General features: G+C 46.1%; 1 protein-coding gene across 3 annotated transcripts in view; it reads left to right on the top strand.

The window, feature by feature from the left end:
* MYO10 (myosin X) overlaps window positions 1–21,308 on the top strand; it is a 221,640-nt gene that overhangs the window by 89,719 nt on the left and 110,613 nt on the right. For 2 of the 3 annotated variants that reach the window (XM_081232991.1, XM_081232993.1), the window contains one exon: window positions 7,524–7,682. The exons of the other annotated variant lie outside the window; for it this stretch is intronic. In XM_081232991.1, coding sequence (XP_081089117.1) covers window positions 7,524–7,682 — 159 coding nt within the window. The remainder of the gene's footprint in view (window positions 1–7,523; window positions 7,683–21,308) is intronic. 3 annotated transcript variants of the gene reach the window in all.

The following is a 21,308-nucleotide window of genomic DNA, read 5'->3' as shown; positions in this document are numbered from 1 at the left end:
AATCTCGTCTCTCGAACAGCAGTCTCAGTGTCACATTTGGTACTGACTTGTCCGCGATGATGCATAGGTACAAGTGTTTGCCCCCTTAGCTGCTTACGTAGCCCTCGGTCCCTTAGGTCCGAGGCCAAGCGCCACTGCCGTGCACAGAGCCCCCGCCTCGGCCTCCCTCTGCTACGCGGATGCCCTGTGCTGTGTCTCAGCTTTGTATCGGCTCTTGGCTGGCTGTGGTCTGTCCCACGTGGCCAGTTCCCATCCGACCCTGGGACTCTCCTGTGTGACAGACCCCACCGTGTGGTTAGGATTGCCTGTTTATTTTTCTGACCCCTCGGTGGTCAGTAAGCTGTTCGAAGGAGGCCATTTAATTCATCATTGTATTCCTGGGCTCCAGCGCACAACCTGGCACGACTGACCGAGGGAGCTGGACAGAGTAAATAAATGAAACATCACAGAATAAGTGAGGGATTACACCCAGCACACTGGGAGGGCGGGGCACAGTGTGCTTTCCCCTCCCCCCTCCACTCCTGCTCTCCTTCAAAGGGTTCTTAACCATTGACTCCACTGAACGTGCCAGGGACTGCCAGCCAGTTAGTGGCAGAGCTGGAATTCAAAAGGCTGCCTCTGGGGGCTTCCCTGGTGGCGCAGTGGTTGAGAGTCCGCCTGCCGATGCAGGGGACACAAGTTCGTGCCCCGGTCCGGGAAGATCCCTCATGCCGCGGAGCGGCTGGGCCCGTGAGCCATGGCCGCTGAGCCTGCGCGTCCGGAGCCTGTGCTCCGCAATGGGAGAGGCCACAACAGTGAGAGGCCCGTGTATCGCAAAAAAAAAAGGCTGCCTCTGACCTAGCGTCCCCCTAAGGTGGGATGCCCCTTTTCCATGATCCCAAGGAATTGAATGCTAGCTGTGCTGTGTGCTATTGGGTAGGTTTCCTAACTTCTCTGAATCTTCTTGAATTGATTCTTTAAGAAACGAGCAATGGTGTTTCCTCCCCTGCTGAGGATCACGTGTGCCTGACGCATGCAGCCAGTGCTCAGTGAGTACCAGTGCTCTCTGTCCACCCATCTTTGCTATTTTGGTTTTATACCCGAATGTCATGCACGGCGCCATACTGGGCATTGAAAACCCACTGACAATTTAAATGACTTAATCTCACAACCCGTTTGAGTCTCTGAAAAAGAAAATAATCTTTGTTTTATCTATAATTAGAAGTCAGTTATCTCACAAACTCAAGGGGGAGGTTAACGTCACAGAATCTTTATTTATATAATGATCATTTTACCCCCCTGTGCCATGTAATTAAGATGACACATTTGAGCTGAAAGCGAAGCACTGGTGCCGTTTTCCCCCCCGACACACTAGGAGAGTACACATGTATCATTTTGCCTTTGATTGGATTCTAATGGAAATTTCTATCGGACTTCACATTCTTGTGTTCCAAATACTTTCTCCAGTCTGCTAGGGCAGCAGCAGAACAGGCCAAGGCAGAGTTTCAGTGAAGTAGGTGGCTTCCTTCTGCAGCCTGGCCTGAGATTATAGCCAATGAGGGTTGGAGTCCGTGAAGCTTGACATGAGGAAGCTTGTTTTTGGTTTACATGATCGCTCACGTCGGCCACATGTCAGGAGGCAAAGGTCTTAACCTTTCTCGCCGATTACACTTTAATTCATGAGCCAGTAAATGAAAGAAAGATGGAAAGAAAATTAAGAGAGTCCTCCGCCCTGAAACAATGTGGAGTTCCAGAGAAAATCTAAACGAGGCCAGCCAGGTTTGTGCAAAGGGATTAAAATGGAAGAAGAAAGCATTGTGTCAAATAGTTTTCAGCAGATACTGTGCTAGTCAAGATCATCGTAAAAAACGTAGAACTGAATGAGCCGCTCCCCCTGCCCGCCCTCTCCCGCCCCTCACAGCTGGTGTTCAGGCCCTTGTCTGAACAGTAGGGGTCCCTCTGTCTCTAAGACTCTGGATTCTTTGCTTAGAGAATGTTCTGCGTTGTTCCTTGCACATGACCCTCTTATAGGAATTGCTCCCTTTTACTAAGCCCTCGTTGGTGCCCATTGCTGTGACTTTTACTTACATTATGTTCTGTAGCTTTCACAGTAGTTCTATGAGTAAGGATTATGATCATCATTTTTCTTTATTAGTGGGGAAAATCATGGGCCAGGGAAGTTAAGTGTCCAGCTCACTGTTCCTGAGCTATAAAAACATAGATCTAGGAGAACGGAGTCCAGCCAGATCTGACTCCAAGGCCATGTTTTGGTCATTACCCGACTCTGCTTCTCCTTGTATGTATACCCATTTTGAAGGCCAGGATCATTTATTCAGTATTTATTGAGTCTGTATCGTGGACCAAGGCTGGGCACTGAGGAACAAGATAGACATGCTTCCTGCCTTTGTAGAGTTTTCAAACTGAGTTTTCACCATGGTGAGGTGTGAAGTCAGTTCAGAGGGTCACAACTGACATTTAAAAGAAATAGAAAATATTGGGATGCACCAAACATTGTGCTGTTTTACAAAACTCGTATGAAACTCTGCGTATGGTAGTTTACAGTATAAAACACATTTTCCTCGGTAGGTTGTGGTCCAAAGAGTTGAAAGATACTGACCAGAGGTCTCAGAGTTGGGGTGGAGATGGTTTTGAAACGAGGAAGATAATAGGTTAGATGAGTGACTACAAACTGTCCTAGGAGCTATGAAGACAGCACACGTGATAGAATAAGGAGGAAGGTGGCAGGGTGTCCTTCAGACAAGACCCCTGGTGCCTTCTGAGAGGGTAACGTTTGGGCGGAGATGTCAAGGAGGAGAGTAATGGGATGTCAGTGGCCCAGAACAGCAGGTACAAGAACGCTGGGTCAGGGAGACAGAGGTGGAAATAGTGTGGACCATATTGTCTGACTATAATGTAGTACAATTAGAAAATAATAACATCTGTAACTCTACAAAACAGAAATACTACAAAACAGAAATAGAGTTGCAGATGTAGAAAATAAACTTACAGTTACCATAGGGTAAGGGGGGGAGGAGTAAATTGGAGGATTGGGATTGACATATACACACTGCTATATATAGAATAAATAACTGATAAGAACCTACTGTATAGCACAGGGAACTCTAGTCAGTACTCTGTAATGGCCTATATGGGAAAAGAATCTAAAAAAGAGTGGATATATGTATAACAGATTTACTTTGCTGTACACCTGAAACTAATATAGCATTGTAAATCAACTCCAATAAAAATTTAAGAAAGAAGAAAATAATAAAAAATATAAGCAAACCCCATTGCCTAGTAACCATCATCATCTTTATCACCATCACCCTTCCTAACTTGGGTCAAATACGAATCAAAAACTAAATTATATAATATTGCCGTGCTGACCTTTGATTTACCTCTATTAAATATTTTTATTTTTAAAATTGTTTCCAAAAGACTTGTCTTTATTTTATGAAAGGTTTTTCTGATGGCATTGGCTGACTCATCAGTTTTTCCTGGTATGTACCTAGACATCTGGTTGGATGCCATACCAGGGCATTCCTAGACTGGGGTATCTCCACCTTGGCTTCCTGACATTTGGGCTGGATAATTCTTTGATGTTTATAGCAGCATTCCTGGCCTTTACTGACTGGATGCCAGCATCCTTTCCCCTCTCCCACAGTTGTGACAACCAAAAATGTTTACAAAACTTGCCAGCTGCACCCTGGGAGGCAAAATTGAGAACTGCTCTAGAAGAAACGCCAGGCTTACGGGAGATGAAGTTGCCCAGATTTAGGACACCCTCTATCCCATCCGTCCATCAGGAGAGGACATGATGAGGGTTTTTTGTTTTTGTTTTTTTTTCTTTCTCTTTAATCAGAAAAGTTACATTTTTATGACTGGGGGTTCCTAACGAATTGTAATAAGGGAAATCTGTGTGTATCACTGTAGACAATAAAAACTCCCATGTGAGCATGATGGAGGTTTCCTGCCATATTTGTACTATCCTAAGATTAAAATAAAAGGGGCTTGATAATGGCTCAGCTGTTTTTTTAATCTAATTAATTGACTTCATGCCTTTTCATTTTTTCATACAGAAGTGGACCCAGCATTGGGCAGACCTTCTCTGAGTTGTTTTTCCAATCGTGTTGATTGGTGGCCTTTGTTCTGCTCCCACACTTAATCCAGTCTGTCTTGTGACCAGTGGCTTGTGTTTCTATACAGGAGCTATTTGTTCTGAGGCCCCATTTTTTCTACATTTATTTCCTGTCTATTAATCGTCTATATTTTGCTCCTTTTCTTAACCATACCACCTTTCTTCTAGTATATGCCCCGTCAAAGTCACTCAGTTTATTTTGAGTTGGGTTTTGAGGAATTCATTTTGTTATTGTGTTTTGGCTGTTGTTTGTTTCCAGAAATTTCCTGTAAAAAGAATTCCATTCTTTAAACCTAGAATTTTCTTTTTTGCTGTTTGGGGATTATCTTGTGCAGCTAGTACGCTGTTCATTGTTGCCTAGGAATGACTGTTGGTAGTTCGGGGGGGTCTCCTTAAAATTTCTTGAATAAGATTGTGAGTCTTATTAAAACTTTGAAATATTTCCAGATTAGGTGTTTATTCAACCAATATGCTTTAACACAACGAATGCAGAGGGCTGTTTCCATTCCTTACTTCCTTAGTGTTCCTACTTTGATGTCACGTGATCAGTGAGGTATCCTCAAACACTTAACACGAAGTAACCCCTCTGGGTGCTTAGTCACCTTACACTCAATTATGTCTTCATAGATATTCATCACCATCTGCACGATGCTATATATTTACTTGTCCGTTTCTGTTTTTTCCTTCTCTTTACTGGAATGTAAGCTGTATTCCCGATGCTTAGAACATACCAGTAAATATTTGCTTGAATGTATGGATTTTCTTCGTTAATTTATCGGACACTTATCAATGTGCCAGGCACCACTGTAAAGTCTTTACAAATATTAACCCATCACTGAATGGATGCCTTTCCTTCACAAATACATTTTCTCTACTATCCCATTTTTCTTTGAAATAATCACTGTTTCGAGCAGCTGCAGGCCTCTGTCTTGGCAGGATGGTTCTGTCTTTTCTGTTCACAGCCTCTTGTTTTCGTAACTGTTATCTTCCATCATGATTCCGTCTCCCTGAGGTCAGGAGAAGGAATAGCGCTAGTTCTCTTGATTTTCCCACTTCTGGAATGGCCATGTGCCCACATCTGTGTGTGCCTAAAAACATACGAGGAAGTCAAATGTACAGAGGTGGGGACTCTATTTACAGTTTTAGCCATTTTTTCAGAGACCAGGTGCCCAACTCTGAGCTGCTTACTTGGACTCATGCATTGCCTTGCTGTTCCCAGAGCGTTAAAAAAGACAAAGAAATGTTTACATATGACCTAAGTATTTAGTCGTTATGTAAATCTTCAGTGGCAGTTGTAAGGTGTGTATGGTTATTTCCAAAAAGCAGAATCGCTAGAAATACAGACAACAACTGTAATATTCTAAATTATTTCTATCCTGCAATTCTGGAATTCTCAGTATACTCAGAGACAATGAGTAGGAAAAGGGTTCACGCTGGGAAAGACTTGCTGATGTGGGGTGAGTCTGCAGGGGCTTGAGCAGGAGGCAGTTGTGCTGGTGCCCTGTCGTCTTGCCTACAAGAAGATTGTCCTGGGGAACTTGTGTAACTGCCTTGCCCTCGTGTTGGCAGGAGTGCTGAGCCGGCAGGGTAAGGAGGTCCCCCTGGTGCTGAGTGCAGAGGGTGACACGACACTGCTCTGCATGCCTCAGCTGGCCACGGGCTAGCCTCATGGTCACCGCAGGGGAAAAACCCAAGTACACTGCTCAGTTGTAGAGTTTCTGGAAAACCTGCCCGGATTGGCCCCATAGGCATAGAGCGAGCTGGGAAAGGGCAGAGAGGTTCAGCCGTTCACTTCTGGCAGTTTCCAGGCTACTCTCAGCCTCAATCTGTTTCTTTAATTTTCTTCCATGGTGTTGATGAGTTAAAGTGAAGGGCTGGTGTCCTAAGTGTTCCCACACTCTGGAATTTCCTGCGCATTCTTCTTTAATACCTAGTTATCCTGGCTGTGGCACAGCCCACGTTACACGCACTCCCTCAGTGGCCACAGGCCTGTCCTACCCTGTGGGGCACTTATGTGGCACAGTGGCCCCCTCGCCAGGAGGCAGGGACCACACATCTCCTGGCGGGTGTCTGGGCCCAGGAGGCAGCTGGGGAAAGTGGCTGGGCCTCAGAAGAGATGTCTGGGGTCTGCCCTGGCCTCAAGCAGTTTCTCAGGACTGGTGTTGACTGACTCTTGTGGTTCATGAGGCAGAAATGCCACGGCTGAAGTTTTCATTTTTCTCTGGAAAAATAAAACATGCCACTTTTTGTGGCTTGTGGAAACCATTGGGTTGGTACTTCTGCCTTTCTTAGTGTGTCATTCCCTTTTTCAGTAACATACCGTTTGTTGCCATGAAGGCAACGGGTTGATATTTTAAAATAGAGCTCCCCAACCTGCAGATAGTATTCGAAAAAGTTGTGTTGTGTGTATGTGGACACGTGAGCACATGTGCTTATGAAGACTGCATTTTTTGTGTTATTTACATCTTGCTTTTACATCTTGGTGTTTGTATTTTAAGGATGAATATAGTAAAAGTATACAATGAATAAATAGGAGGCAGCCTCCATCACTGAATGATTGTTTTATGTACAGGAGTTTGTAAAACTGGTCAAACTGGTCAGTGGTTGGAGCTGACTGGATGTGATTAATCCTCGACCCAACCAGTGGTGATAAAAGAGCCCTGTGTAGATTTTAGAAATACATGCACATTCTGTGGTCAGTCCTACAGTATCAGAGTTGTCTTGTGTACACTCTACGAGACGTATGCAGCACTCACCACTGGTGTTTGGAATTTAGAGGAAGACAGGCTGTCAAGCAGGCGAACCGATTGTATTTTACATTTGAGAGGATTTGTTTTGCCTAAAGATCACGTGAATGCTGTATATCTCAGTTGAGAGGGGATCATGTCCAAGGAGATTTTTCAGACATTCCTGAGGAGATGTGTTTCAATGTCTGAACAAATGTACAGGCTATATGGTGAATTTATGTAACACTTAAATTGAAGGCTTTATTAGGAAGCTTTGAAATATATCACATGGTCCTTTGAATATATTATATAGTGAAATCAAATTACTTTCTGAAAGCTTGGTCAGCCAGCTTCTTAACTGTTCCGGCTTTATGTCAGTGGTAGAAAAGTGAACTGAAAATTTATCATTTCTGTGATTCCCAAAGGATGTTTAGTACTTGAACTATTCATGTCTTTTAGGAACATCTAATGGCAATTTTCAAAATAATTACTACCTTTAAAAATAGGTAGGTGGCATAAAGGAAATGAAAGAGTTCTCTGCAGTCTGTTTCTTGCTGGTGGATTCTGGATCTTTTTGCTGATACTGTACTGAGGTCGTATTGTAAGTTGGGGAAACGTCGTGGAAACTGTTCATCGCTGATAACTAAACCGTTGAATTCATTCCCCCCCACCCCCGTCAGGTCTTCACATACAAGCAGAGCACAATTACACACCAGAAGGTGATGGCTATGGACCCCATGGATGAGGAGGGCGTGGATGACATGGCCACCTTGACTGAGCTCCACGGGGGTGCCATCATGCATAACCTGTACCAGCGCTACAAGAGAAACCAAATCTATGTAAGTTCCACTTTCATGCCCTTAAAAAATCCCTCTAGTTCGTTTTTTTTTTTTTTTTTTTTTTTTGGTCATGCAGTGCGGCCTGCACGATCTCAGTTCCCCCAGTTCCCCAGCCAGGGATCGAGCCCACACCCCCTGCAGTGGAAGTGTGGAGTCTTAACCACTGGACCACCAGGGAAGTTACCCAAATCACTCCAGTTTGAGTCAATGTTTATTTTTGTCTTCAGAGAATATTTCCTTTAGTGAACCTCTAGTTAATCTAAGTAAAATTATGTTTTCAGGTGTTTTGCCAAATTAGAGACTGGATCCATAAATCCTGTTCTCATGCTGATTGCCTTGACTCTGTGAGGGGGATGACTTTGTACGGAAGGGTAATGTGACCTCCTCCTTCTTGTGAGTGCATTCTCTTCGTAAGTGTTCTGTTTCCTAAAGAAGTCACGCAGAGTGGTTTGACTTCCTCAATTAAGGGCTGGGGGAAAATGTGGCTTTGCAAACAAGCAGAGCTCAATCTTTTTTTCTCATTTTCTTGATTTCTCTCCTTTTATGGATTTTCACTTTTTTTTTTCTGGCTCTGGAGCCCATCTTGGGGGATATTTATTTTTTATACAGTTTTTAAAGGTTACTTTCCATTTACGGTTATCACAAAATATTGGCTGCGTTCCCCGTGTTGTACAGTACATCCCTGAGCCTACCTTACATCCAGTAGCTTGTACCTCCCACTCCCCCCACCCCTGTATTGCCTCTTACCCCCTCCTCACTGATAACTACTTGTGCTCTGTATCTGTGAGGCTGCTTCTTTTATATTATAGTCACTAGTTTGTCGTATTTTTTAGATTCCACATATAAGTGATATCATACAGTATTTGTCTTTCTCTGTCTTATTTCACTTAGCATAATGCCCTCCAAGTCCATCCATATTGCTGCAAATGGTAAAATTTCATTCTTTTTTATGGCTGAGTAGTATTCCATTGTATGTATGTATGTACCACATCCTCTTTATCCATTCATCTGCTGATGGACACTTAGGTTGCCTCCATATCTTGGCAGTTGTAAATAATGCTATGAACATTGGGGTGCAAGTATCTTTTTGAGTTAGTGTTTTTGTTTTTGGGGGATTATATACCTAGGAGTGGAATTGCTGGGTTGTTTTTTTTTTTGAGAAACCACCATACTGTTTTCCACAGTGGCTGCACCAATTTACATTCCCATCAACAGTGTGTGAAGGTTCCGGGCTTCGCTGGTGGTGCAGTGGTTAAGAATCTGCCTGCCAATGCAGGGGACGCGGGTTTGAGCCCTGGTCTGGGAGGATCCCACATGCCGTGGAGCAGCTGGGCCCGTGTGCCACGGCTGCTGAGCCTGCGCTATAGAGACTGCGAGCCACAACTACTGAGGCCCGCATGCCTAGAGCCCGTGCTCTGCAGCAGGAGGGGCCACCGCAATGAGAAGCCCATGCACAGCGGTGAGGAGTGGCCCCCACTCGCCGCAACTGGAGAGGGCCCGCTAGCAGCAACGAAGACCCAGCGCAGCCAAAAATAAATAAATAAATAAATAAATAAAACAAAACAAAAAAAACCCAGTGTATGAAGGTTCCATCTAGGGAACCCATATTTGGGTTCAAGGGAACCCGTCTTATTTGTGGGATTGCTATTTTGATTGGAGGCATGTCCTTATATAAAAGGCAGTCGTGCACATGTTCCCCTTAATTGTTATGAAGTGTGACTGTGCTTATCTTATAAAAGTAATATCTAAAAATCACTTCTATAATAATCCCTTTTTGACATTAAAGTACATAAATTACTTTATCTGTCAAGAATGATTGACTACAGATTTTCTCTTTTCCATCTGCCTGTTAGTCTTTTTTCTTTTTTAATTAATTATTTATTTATTTTTGTCTGTGTTGAGTCTTCGTTTCTGTGCGAGGGCTTTCTCTAGTTGCGGCGAGTGGGGGCCACTCTTCATCGCGGTGCGCGGGCCTCTCACTGTCACGGCCTCTCTTGTTGCGGAGCACAAGCTCCAGACGCGCGGTCTCAGTAGTTGTGGCGCACGGGCTTAGTTGCTCCGCGGCATGTGGGATCTTCCCAGACCAGGGCTCGAACCCGTGTCCCCTGCATTGGCAGGCAGATTCTCAACCACTGCACCACCAGGGAAGCCCCTGCCTGTTGGTCTTTATAGTAAACTGGGCAACTGCTTATAGGTGTTTATTTTTCAAGTCACGTTCAAATTCATAGTTTTTTTTTAAAAAACACCAAATTTTAATACTGTAAAAACCCTTGATGTTTTAGTAATTTTTGTTCTTTAGGAGTTAATGTTTAATTTTGGCAGTATGCCTGTGATTATGATGAAAAACAATATCAACCTTTCCAATAGCTAGCAGGTGCTGAGACTCAAGGCCCTCTCAGTATTGGGGTTCCTCTAATTTATCCTCCCTTAGACCAGGAGAGGAGAATTGGGAAAGAGGAGGAATTAGATATTTGTGGGTTTAATGTGAAATTTTCCTCAGCTTTAAAGAAAGGATGTTTATTTGCCTTCTTTTTAGATTTAGAAAAGTGTCATTTTTGCCAGATTGACCTAATGTTTGGCAAATGTCTTCAAACAGCCCTGCCTAGAGAAATTCAGTCGTGTCCTAGCCCTGACTGGCTGCGCTTATGTTAAGTCCGTATATTACAGCATTTTCCATATGTTCTTCAGAAAAGGTAGCGTTCACACACGTTTATGTAAAAGTGGCCGTGTATTCCATTCTGTGCATGTGCTCGCAGAACACATGTGCGTTTACTCCCCTCTGTTTGCATCTCAGAAACCTCCTCCTTTTCACCTCTACTGGTGTCCAGGGAACCGTGTACCGTGCCTGCATTATTAGCATTACGTAGTTGACACTGCCATGTAACTTTGTTTACACAGCAGTTTCCTTGCTCGGTTGGTCAAGGACCTGTTTTGTCTTTCTTGAGCCAAGGACAGTGCAAGGCACCTGGCAGTGGTGCAATAAATGTTTGTAAAACAAATGACATTCATATTAGAAATAACATAGTTGATGATAAAGGTGAAGCTAGATTTAAAATTTCTTTATTGGTATCTGTGTTTTACAGGTGAATATTTCAGAACTCATATTCTTCTGTCTTTAGGTGCAAGTTCTTGTTACACATTTAGTAGTCAAGAAAAAGTAAGTCAATTAGCAGGAAAAAAACTACCGAAGAGGCTTAAAAGGCAGAGCCTTTTAAAAGTCTGTTCCCCAGCCCCACCACGATGATGTTGTAAACCTGACAGCTTAAACTGCCCAGTAAACCACATGAATAGGATCTTGGTCTTTTTTCCTGGGATGAAGACCTTTTCCCTCCCCTTTGAGGGAAAAACACAGGATTTTTTGTACACTCAGTTTACAGCTCAATTCAGTTAATTATACCCTTATATGCCTTCCTTTCAGGACCTAGATAATTGTATTATTATCCATACAGCAGCCACCTCGATTTTCATTGCTGAAGCTGTTTGCAGTGGGTGTTGGTACCTACCAGACTCTGCCCCATTGAGACAAAGCCACCACCTTTGAGGAAAGCACAGCCTTTTCACCTCTTATCCCAGCTCTGAGTGATGCTTGTCCACATCTTTTAAAGAGGGAAAAAATGACTTGGCTTATAACAGAGGTGCTGTATTAGTTTTCTTTTGCTGGCTTAACAAATTACCATAACTGTGCCAACTTAACAGAAAGGAATTTTCTTGCAGTTTTGTAGGTCAGTCTGAAGGGGTCTCTCCAGACTAAAATCCAGGTGTGGGCATGATGGCGTTCCTTTCTGGAGCCTCTAGGGGAGGGTCTGTTTCCTGCTCTTACCTGGTGTTGGCAGAGTTCAGCTCCTTGTGGTTGTAGGACTGAGGTCCTCGTTTTCTTGCTGGCTTTCTGCTGATTCAGAGCTGCTAGAGGCCCCCTCCTTCACATTCAAAGGCAGCAACCCTGGATCTAGTCCTCATGCTTGAAATCTCTTCCTCCTTTCTCCTCATCTCTGACTGCAGCCAAGGAAGTTTCTCAGGTTTTAAAGATTCGTGTGATTAGATTGGGTTCATCTGGATAATTCCCAGTCTCAGAGCTTACAACTTGAATGTATCTTCAGAGCCCCTTTGCCTGCAACATCACATAGTCTCAGGTTCTGGGAATTAGGTGGATATCTTGGTGGGGTGGAGAGTGGTGCATTATTCTGCCTGCCATAGGCGCCCTCCTTTGAGTCCTGTTATTGAGAAGGGACTCCTGTTCTCTCCCCCACCACCCTGGATCTTACATTATTTGTTGGCTTTCTGGTCCGAGCAGCACAGGTTGCTGGTAAGCAGGCCCATCTCCAGGTAGAGGAGTCTGTTGTTTTGGGCTAAGAAGGACCATTAACTCTTTTTCTCCTCGAGGGCCACCCTTGTTGTCTGAGGACACTACCAGACCCAGTAAAATATTTCTTCTAGCCTTGAGCATCCTCCGTTCAAATGTGGGTAGAGAGCTATGAAGGGGTAAAGCATCAGTAGACAAACCAAAGTTGAGCCCACTTTTCTCTACTCGCCTCCTCTTGGGCTCTGTAGTAACCATTTAATTTTTCTATGGCAATTAAAGAAAAGTTTTTTAAAGGTCAGATATCATAACTGCCCCCCCCCCGCATCTGACAGGGCTGTTTTTACAATAAAGTGTCAAGTGAAAGCACTTGAGGAACTTTGCTGACCTTTGTACCTCTCTCCCCATCTTTCTCATCTAATACCACCAGGTCTTTATTTGCAAAGTTCCCGCCTGGGACTTGGCACTGCTCCTTCCAGGCAGAGGCTGTGCAGACCCCCGTGTCTGTAGATCTCCATGACTCCAGCCTTGCCGCTGGTCCTGTTTGGCTCTGACGCCCGGGTTAGAGCAGCTCTGCTCTTTGCATTGCATGGGCCCCTGCCTCATGCCCTAAATACTGGATTCCCTTCCTAGAAAGCCAGGCTCTCACGTCTAACACTCCACCTTGTCAGCTTCTCTCATCCTCTGGCGACTTCCCAGGTGAGAACTCTGCTCAACACTTCAGCTCCCGACCTGGGACCCCACCCCAGACTTCCACGCTGAGCCTCTTATCTGTGAGCTTCCTGGCACCTTGGAGAGGGTCCCGTGAGTCCCACCCTCCTGTGTCTCTTCCCACCATTGAGGAGACCTGGTGGGGACAAGTACCCACACCTGTAAGTCCCTAAAGACTCGGAGAGGAGGGGTATGTGTCGTATAGCGAGATAAGAGATGGGGAGAGGGAACAAATACGTGGGTGAGAAAGCCGGAGCTGGCCGTGAAGAGCCCTGTGGGGGGGGCGGCAGTAATGATAGTACAAAGGAGGGAGGAGAGTTGATCAGGAGGAAAGGCTGGTGAGACGCCATCCATGAAGGCGGAGAGATGAGAGTGCATTTGGTGCGATGGCTTCACTAAACCGGGAGAAGGTTCCTTTGCTGATGGAATCTGGTGTGTGTTGGGGAACATCAAATAATTAGTGGGATAGGTAGGCTGGAGTCAGGACACCTTTAAAAGCAGTGGTTCTGGGCTTCCCTGGTGGCCCAGTGGTTGAGAGTCCGCCTGCCGATGCAGGGGACACGGGTTCGTGCCCCGGTCCGGGAAGACCCTACATGCTGCGGAGCGGCTGGGCCCGTGAGCCGTGGCCGCTGAGCCTGCGCGTCCGGAGCCTGTGCTCCGCGACGGGAGAGGCCATAACAGTGAGAGGCCCGCGTACCGCAAAAAAAAAAAAAAAAAAAAAAAAAGCAGTGGTTCTCAACCAGGTGATGTGACCCCCAGGGGACATTTGGCACTCTCTTGAGGCCTTTCTGGTTGCCGTAGCTAGAGATGCTGATGGTACCTAGTAGGCAGAGGCCAGGCATCTGCTAAACAGCCCAAGGTGCACAGGATGGCCCCACCGCAGAGAGTTATCTGGCCCCAGATGTCAGTCATGCCGAGAAACCCTACGTTACTTAAAGCTAAGCAGCAGCGTTTGGGCTTGGTGGTAAAGAGGCTACACTGTCCTTGTTAAAGGCTTTTGAAGAGAGAATTTCCCTGAGAAAACATTTAGAAGGGTTGATAGGGAAGTGATGTGGTATAGTCTTTCGAGGGTAGATTGGCTGGGAGAGTGTGGCAGTAATTCAGAGGTGTAGAGATGAGGGTTTTGGACCGGGGTAGAGATGGCGCTGAGCAAGAGGCAGTTCGATGTGAGGCGTGTGGCGGAGGAGGTGCAGTAGCAGGGCTGGCGGTGATGTTGCCCAGCCTCGTCAAGCCCTGATGGCCCTGAGCGCAGCGCTGGCAGGTCCGCCAGGAGAGGAGAGTGGGAGAGACGAGCTGGGTTCTGGAGGCCTGTTGCGTTGTATTCTCTGGAGCCCGGATCGTTTCAGCTTCTGTACCCAGCATCTACGCACCACATGGACCAGAGCAGCTGAGGTTTCTGTTGTACTGACTGTCAGCTCCGGGTCCACAGTGGGGGAGCAGCCAAGGTGGCTCCGTGGTGTGGCAGTTTTGTTTCCTGCCCAGTGGAAGAGAAACACGTTGTCTCCATCATAAGGTTCATCCTGCTCTGGGTCAGCTGTGTGGGCAAGCCTCCTGTCCCAGCCTCTACGGAATGGCTGGAAACCCATCAGGGTGAGACCGCAGGGAGCCTTGGGGCTCGGCTGCAATTATGGGCTTGGGGGGGCTCCAGAGGACGCCCTGCTCTGGTCCACCCACCTCATGGGTTCGTTTGTTGGTCTTGCCGAACAAACGGGGCGGAGTTGAGAGTCAAGTGAGGCTGTGTCTAAAGATAACTGCTGGTGTAAGCACAGAAGATGCTTCACAGCTCATGTATTTTTAGGTGTTTCAAAAATATACTCCTCTGGTTAGGTGGCCTTCCAGACCGAATCTGTAAATGTGTTCGACATGGTTCCTGAATTAACTTCGAAGTCTGCAAGAGGTGTTGGCAGGCAGCAGCCAGTTGAAGACGACGTGTGGATTGCAAGTGAGGTCACCTGGGCTGCCTGCAGTGTTCATGCCGGGCAGGGCAGGCTGTGGAGTTCACTGTTGCAGGCCTGCAGATCTAAAGCTGAGATTCATTTCCTTGAGTTCAGTCTTCCCAGAGAAGATTTTGGGGGGTTGTTTTCCGTCCCTTTCCAAAGCCAGTGTCAAGTAACAGCGCGCCTCTCATAGATGGCCCGAAGACCGGATGGCCGGCAGGCTTGGCATTTGTCTCATAGCAGGAACAGCTGAATACAGTGTGGTTTTAAGGTTTTTTTTTTTTTTTTCACATGAAATCAAGGCTGGTGTTGCCAAAAGATGATTGTAACCATCTGTCTGACTCTGTGTATTTTTAAACTTGACCAAACATTTATGCCTTGGGTTGCCATTTCTACATCGGCACATGATGGTGGCAATTAGGAACTTTGTTTTTGTTAATTTTTTTTTCCCTTTCCTGCCTCTTTTGGGTCAGATTCCTTTCAACAAGGAGGGAATATGAGTCAGAAATTCACTCAGATTAAATGGAAATGTCATTTCTAAATATAAGAGCTTGAATTTAGTAACATCTTGAGTTATCGGTTGTGATCAAGTTTTCTTTTCAACCAACTTGCACGCTTAACGATTTTAATTGTTTAATTGGACAAGGATGGCAAGTAATTTTGTTAGGGAGAAGGTGGCTGTAGAGCACGAGAATGCAGTTAAAACAGGAACCTGTTTGGTGGATTGGTAGTGAATTTGTGTGCCCCTAATATATCTATGTTCATTCAGCCCTGCCTGTGTGCCAGGCTGTGTGTGAGACTCCAAGGATGCAAAATTCATCTTGCTCATGGTAATTGTTTCTTGAAAGATTGAATAAATGAAAGGCACTGTCCCACCAGGACCTCCTAGCTTATTGAGGAAGGCAGACACAGCAAATCTTTGACAATAGCTCAGGGTGACAATGAGTGTGATAAAAGTGCTGGGAACACAAAGAATGAGCATTGCAGGAAGAGGTACGAGGGGGTCAGATAATAATTTCCAGCTGAGGCACTAACTGTGCCGAGTTTTGAAGGAATCCCTAGAGGAATTCATCCAAGAGGGAGGGTGGCTCATTCCTGGCAGAAGATCAGCATGAGCACAGATTTCAAATAACGTGGTGCCTTTGTCCGGCTGCAGGACATGCAAGATGCTGCAGTGAGGGTTGCGTGCAGCTGGCTGGCAAGATGGTCAAGAGCAGGTGAAGAAGGACACTGGGTGTGAGTTAGTGACCTTGAATTCATTTATGAAGGCTGGTAGGGGGACAGTGTCAAAGGTGAGTTTTGGGGAAACTCAGTCTGGCTGCAGATGATGGATGAGTCCAGCAGGTATAACCGGTCTAGGAGGAGAGGTGACCAGCAAACCAGATGGGAAATGATGGGATTCCAAACCAATCCTGGGGGAGCTGGAGTATGAAACATACTAAGAGGTAGAATCTAGGTGTTTGATTGGGTTTGGGGGCGGGCAGTAGGCTGACTTCTTTAGGATGACTGCTAGGTTTCTGGATCAACCATTTGGGTAGACCATGGTGCCATTTGTGAAGATGTGACTGTGTGAGAAGAGGCAGGTGTTTGGGGGAGTTCAGCCTTGACCATGTTGAGTTTGGGCTTAGGGGCATCCAAGTGGAGATGCCCAAGCAGGCCGCTGAGTATACAGATCTGCAATTTAAAACTGAAGCTGCATTCAAGGTAGAGATCTGGGGAAGTAAGTCATGGCTATGTTTAGCTGTGATGATCGAGAGAGAAGGAAAGAGGAGAATGGTGGGTGGGGAGTAAATCTGGCTAGTGGTTCCCACTTTTTTTTTGTTTTTAATTAATTAATTTTATTTTAATTTATTTTATTTTTGGCTGCATTGGATCTTTGTTGCCGCACATGGACTTTTCTCTGGTTGTGGCAAGCAGGGGCTACTCTTCGTTGTGGTACACAGGCTTCTCATTGCAGTGGCTTCTCTAGTTGAGGAGCATGGGCTCTAGGCATGTGGGCTTCAGTAGTTGTGGCACACGGGCTCAGTAGTTGTGGCTCGCGGGCTCTAGAGCGTAGGCTTGCTAGTTGTGGTGCACGGGCTTAGTTGCTCCACGGCACGTGGGATCTTCCCGGCCCAGGGTTCGAACCCGTGTCCCCTGCATTGGCAGGTGGATTCTTAACTACGGTGCCACCAGGGAAGCCCAGTTCCCACTTCTTAACAAGTCCTTCCCTTTAGAAGAGTTGTGGCACTGACTTGAACCAGTTTCCCTAGTGCATTTCAGTTTACTTGATCTCCATCCAGCTTTTCAGACCCACATGTTGAAAAGCCATTGTAGTTTTGTTTTCATTAACAAAAACTCTAATACATACCTGTGACTTACGTAATACTTTCACATGGTGATCAGGTGGGGTAACAGAGGACGTGCTATTATTACTGATTGGAATCTCGAGCCTCGAGGGGTTAAGCAGTGTACCAGGGAAGGTAGGTCCAGGGTGAGGACTTCCAGTCTTCTGACTTGACCCAATCATGCTGTCTCCATCATTTCTTCCTGTGTTGGAATAGTGACTTCCCAACGGTAACATGGATCCTCCGTTTCTACCAGCAGAGTGCATCTGAGGTCACTGGGTCACTTTTAGTGTTCTTAGTTATACTCAATTGTTTTGGGTGGGGGACTAGATATACGTATTATACCCTTATGCCTTTTGAAAACCTTGAATTGGTAGATTCCGCACTGAAGCAATGCAGCGCATTTCTCCCAGTGTTTCATAGCAATAGGCACTGCAGCTGTTCCAGGTTATTAAAATGGGCGAGGAATTGTATTTTTTTGGTGAGTTATGTGGAACTTTTCCGACTAGAAAAAAATTTTTACGTGCTTCAAAATAGAATATACTTTCTATTTCTGAAAAGCCGTTAAAATGACCAGGAGATTTATTCTCGTGGAATTTGGAATCCAGTATGAGGAAACCAGCACCTGGCCCCTCCTGGTGTTTGAGAGTTGCACGTATCCAGAGTTCCAGTGCACATGGCGTTTTCATGGTGGTTTGGGGGGCAGTAATAAAAAATACCTTTTTAGAGAGTGACCAGTGGTGCGAGCATGGGACACACTGTTGTGTCACAACTCTTAGGGTTTCTTACTGCGTCGTGGCTTTGCCTCGCTTGGTGCTTCGCTCACAGCTCGGCTCTTCTATCCCCTCCAATCCCAGTGTCCGTATTTACTTACATTACGTGTTGAACTTTCCTTATTATTCCGCAAACCTCTTACCCATGCAGCCTTTGTTTTAATGACAAAATAATCCATGCAGGGTGGTATGTTCAGGGTAGGGGGAGAGAAGATAGAGGTGCCCCGGCTGTAATTATTTTTGCTGATGGACCTCAACCATCTCACCTAATTTGAATAAACCATTAGGAACTGTGACTCTTGCTGCCACGTTGCTTTTTTTGTGTGTTTTTTTGTTTTTTTTGCGGTACGTGGGCCTCTCACTGTTGTGGCCTCTCCCGTTGCAGAGCACAGGCTCCGGACGCGCAGGCCCAGCGGCCATGGCTCACGGGCCCAGCCGCTCCGCGGCATGTGGGATCTTCCCGGACCGGGACACGGACCCGTGTCCCCTGCATTGGCAGGCGGACTCTCAGCCACTGCGCCACCAGGGAAGCCCTGCCACGCTGTTTTACACATTCCTTTTAGGGAGATTCAGTAGTACCATTGGGCACGAAGATGGGCACCAACAATGAAAACTCAGTGAGTTAAGTAGCTGACGCAGTCCCCACTCCTGGAACTGTTAGGAGAATAATTCATTAGGACTTGGGTGCTCAGACTCTCTTCCTGAATATTCCTGTGAGAGCTATTTGAAGAGTTTTACACAGGAGAGTTTTTGTTTTCACATGTTCATTGGTCACATGTGAAGCTGGGATTGAACATGCAAGACCGAGTGGGAGATCAGTGGGAAAGGAGACTTTCGGGGACATCTGAGCAAGTGAGGCCAGGGCGGTGGAGATGGAGAAAAAGGGGATTGATTCTAGAGTTAATTGAAAGTGGGGTGTACAGCACATGGAGACGGTGGCCACTGGCGACGTGGCTGGAGAGGCTGGGACGATTCCATGCTGCACGTAGGTGAGTGGGGAAGGGTGTCTTCACAGACCCGAGGGCAGCACCCCACGCCAGGATCCAGGACCCTGCCCTCACCCTCACTCACGGGCACTGTTCCTTCCTCGGTCAGACGAGGCAGAAGCGTGGCCTCTGCGCTGCCCAGAGGTCAAGGTTAGGTCGGAGCAAATGAGGGTGTGCGACAGTGTGTCTGCACAGGTCAGATTGTCCTGTGTGTCCCACGGTTCTGAAATATCAGTAAAGTTGTTTTGGAAACCTGTGGACTTAATTGTCATTTGAAATCTGGTGACAAGCCTGTTAAGAAATGACTCAGGTCGTTAGTGAGAAGGTGAAACAGTAAAACGTGTGCATTCGTGTTCTAAGAGCCTAATTTATGTCTGGAAGTAAGTGGAGGTGCTTACAGTAGGAGACATTTTTAACTCTAAATGAGGCAAGGTTTCCTATAATCTTAAAAAATAACTATTAAAAAACTGGATTCTTTTTCCATACCAGCCAAACACACATTTTATGTATTCTTTAGTTGTTTTTTTTTTTTTCTAAAGGAGAGATATCAGGTTATTGAGTTTGGGCTCAAATTCAGTCCGGTTTTTTGCTGTCCCTGTTGGCACATGTGAGTCCATTGGTTAACGTTACTGTCAGCTACAAATTATATAAGATGGCGACTCAACAGTGGAACAGTCTTTAGACGTGTTGGAATGATTTTTGAGCCAGAGACACTGGTTGGGCCTCAGATCACAGGCCACCAGCTCGCCCTGCGCGACGGTGACCGGGCTCGGTCTAGGAAGGTATGTGATGCGTTAGCGGGTCCACCCGGCGTGACCACCAGCAGAATCCTTGCCACTCTGGGGGCTGCCTCAGTGCTGACCGTCTGCTGTTCAGAGAGGCCGGCTTCATTCCTCTGGAATCCCCCGGGACTGGGTGCGAGGCAGACGTGTGTCATCTGTAACTGCCACGCCGCCGACCACATTGTCCTTCTGAAACACCTTCCAGCTACTTCACTGGGCCAAGTGCGATGTGAATTACTCAAAAGCGAAACTAGGCATTAAGACCATTGTGGGTGTTCTGTCTTCATCTTTGCTAACAAGCCTTAGGTGTCCTGCCCCCATACGAAATCCACATCATGCACGCTGTCAGGGTGAGTGATACCTTAAGCCAGCAGTCCCTCACCTTTATGGCAGCGGGGACCGGTTTCGTGGAAGACAGTTTTTCCACGGACGGGGATGGGGGGTGGTGATGGTGCAGGCGGTAATGTGCGTGATGGGGGCGGCAGATGAAGCTTCACCCGGTGCTCACCTCCTGCTGTGCGGCCTGGTTCCTAACAGGCTGCAGACCGGTTTCGGTCCACGGCCCGGGGCTGGGGGACCCCTGCCCTAAGCCATGCTGGGAGACTAGTTCCCCAACCGGGAAGGGGTAGCATGCCTATGAGGTTTTGCCCAAAATAACCACTTTCAAAGGAAAGCTTTTAGTAAAAGGTTATGATGTTTATCATGAGTGAATCAATACATTTTTAAGAAGTCTCATCTCAGAATTTTACGACCACCATACACATATGTTATGGATGGGAAGTGCAAACATTTTCACGACTTAGGCATGTTATTTTCTTAAAAAGATATGTTCATGATGGCTTACTCTTCTAACATTACTTAAATTTAATAGTCAAGTTGACGCCCTGACTGGCTTTTCTGTTTTACTTGTAGCTGAGAAAGGGGATCGGCAACACGCCTACCTATCTGTATAAACACGGACGGCACTGACTGTCTCGACTTCTGCCAAAGTAGGAAAAAGAACATGTTTCACAGGAAAATGGACGGTCTTGATATTTCACAGAATAAAAATAATAATGCATACAACTACTGGAAAGGTAGAAATAGGCCTGACGTTTTAGACCAACCAGAGAAAGGGGCCAGACATCCAGAGCCTCAAGCATCACGTACCTGCCTGCCTCACCTGTGCCAACAGTCGATGTAAAAGAAGCCATGAGCACCTGTGGCCAAGGCGTTGATGGAGAGTGTCTGGCATCCTCCAGGGAAGCGTGTGGTTCTCTGCTCTCCTTTAGAAGTAGGACCCTTTCCTTCCCCAGAGGAAAAAGCTTCCACCTTTCTGGCCACATCCTCCACATAGTGCTATGACAGGGAAAAGTGGCCTCTCTAGAGAGTGGAGGTTTCCAAAGACCTGAACATTCATACGGGAAAGCTCCACGTCTTTTAATTTTTTTTAAATTGAAGTGAAATTTATATAACAGCAAACTAAACACTTTAAAGTACATTCAGTGGCATTTAGTACATTCAGTGTTGTACAACCAGCACCTCTGTCTAGTTCCAAAATGTTCTCATCACCCAAATGGAAACCTTGTACCTGCAAAGCAGTCACTCCCCCAGTCCTCCCTCACCCCACCCTCCCCTCTGCCCATGGTAACTACCACCAAGCTTTCTGTCTCTATGGATTTACCTGCCCTGGATGTGTGAACATTTGTATCTGGCTTCTTTGACTTAGTGTCCTGCTTTCAAGGTTCATCTACATGGTAGCCTGTATCAGTACTTCATTCCTTTGCACAACTGAATAACATTCCAGTGTGTGGATGTGTACCGCATCTTGTTT

Source organism: Mesoplodon bidens, assembly GCF_964165515.1.
Source record: "Mesoplodon bidens genome assembly, chromosome: 4".
Lineage (NCBI taxonomy): Eukaryota > Metazoa > Chordata > Mammalia > Artiodactyla > Ziphiidae > Mesoplodon > Mesoplodon bidens.
The sequence above is the reverse complement of the archived record's forward strand: the minus strand, read 5'-3'. Positions and strand labels throughout refer to the sequence as shown.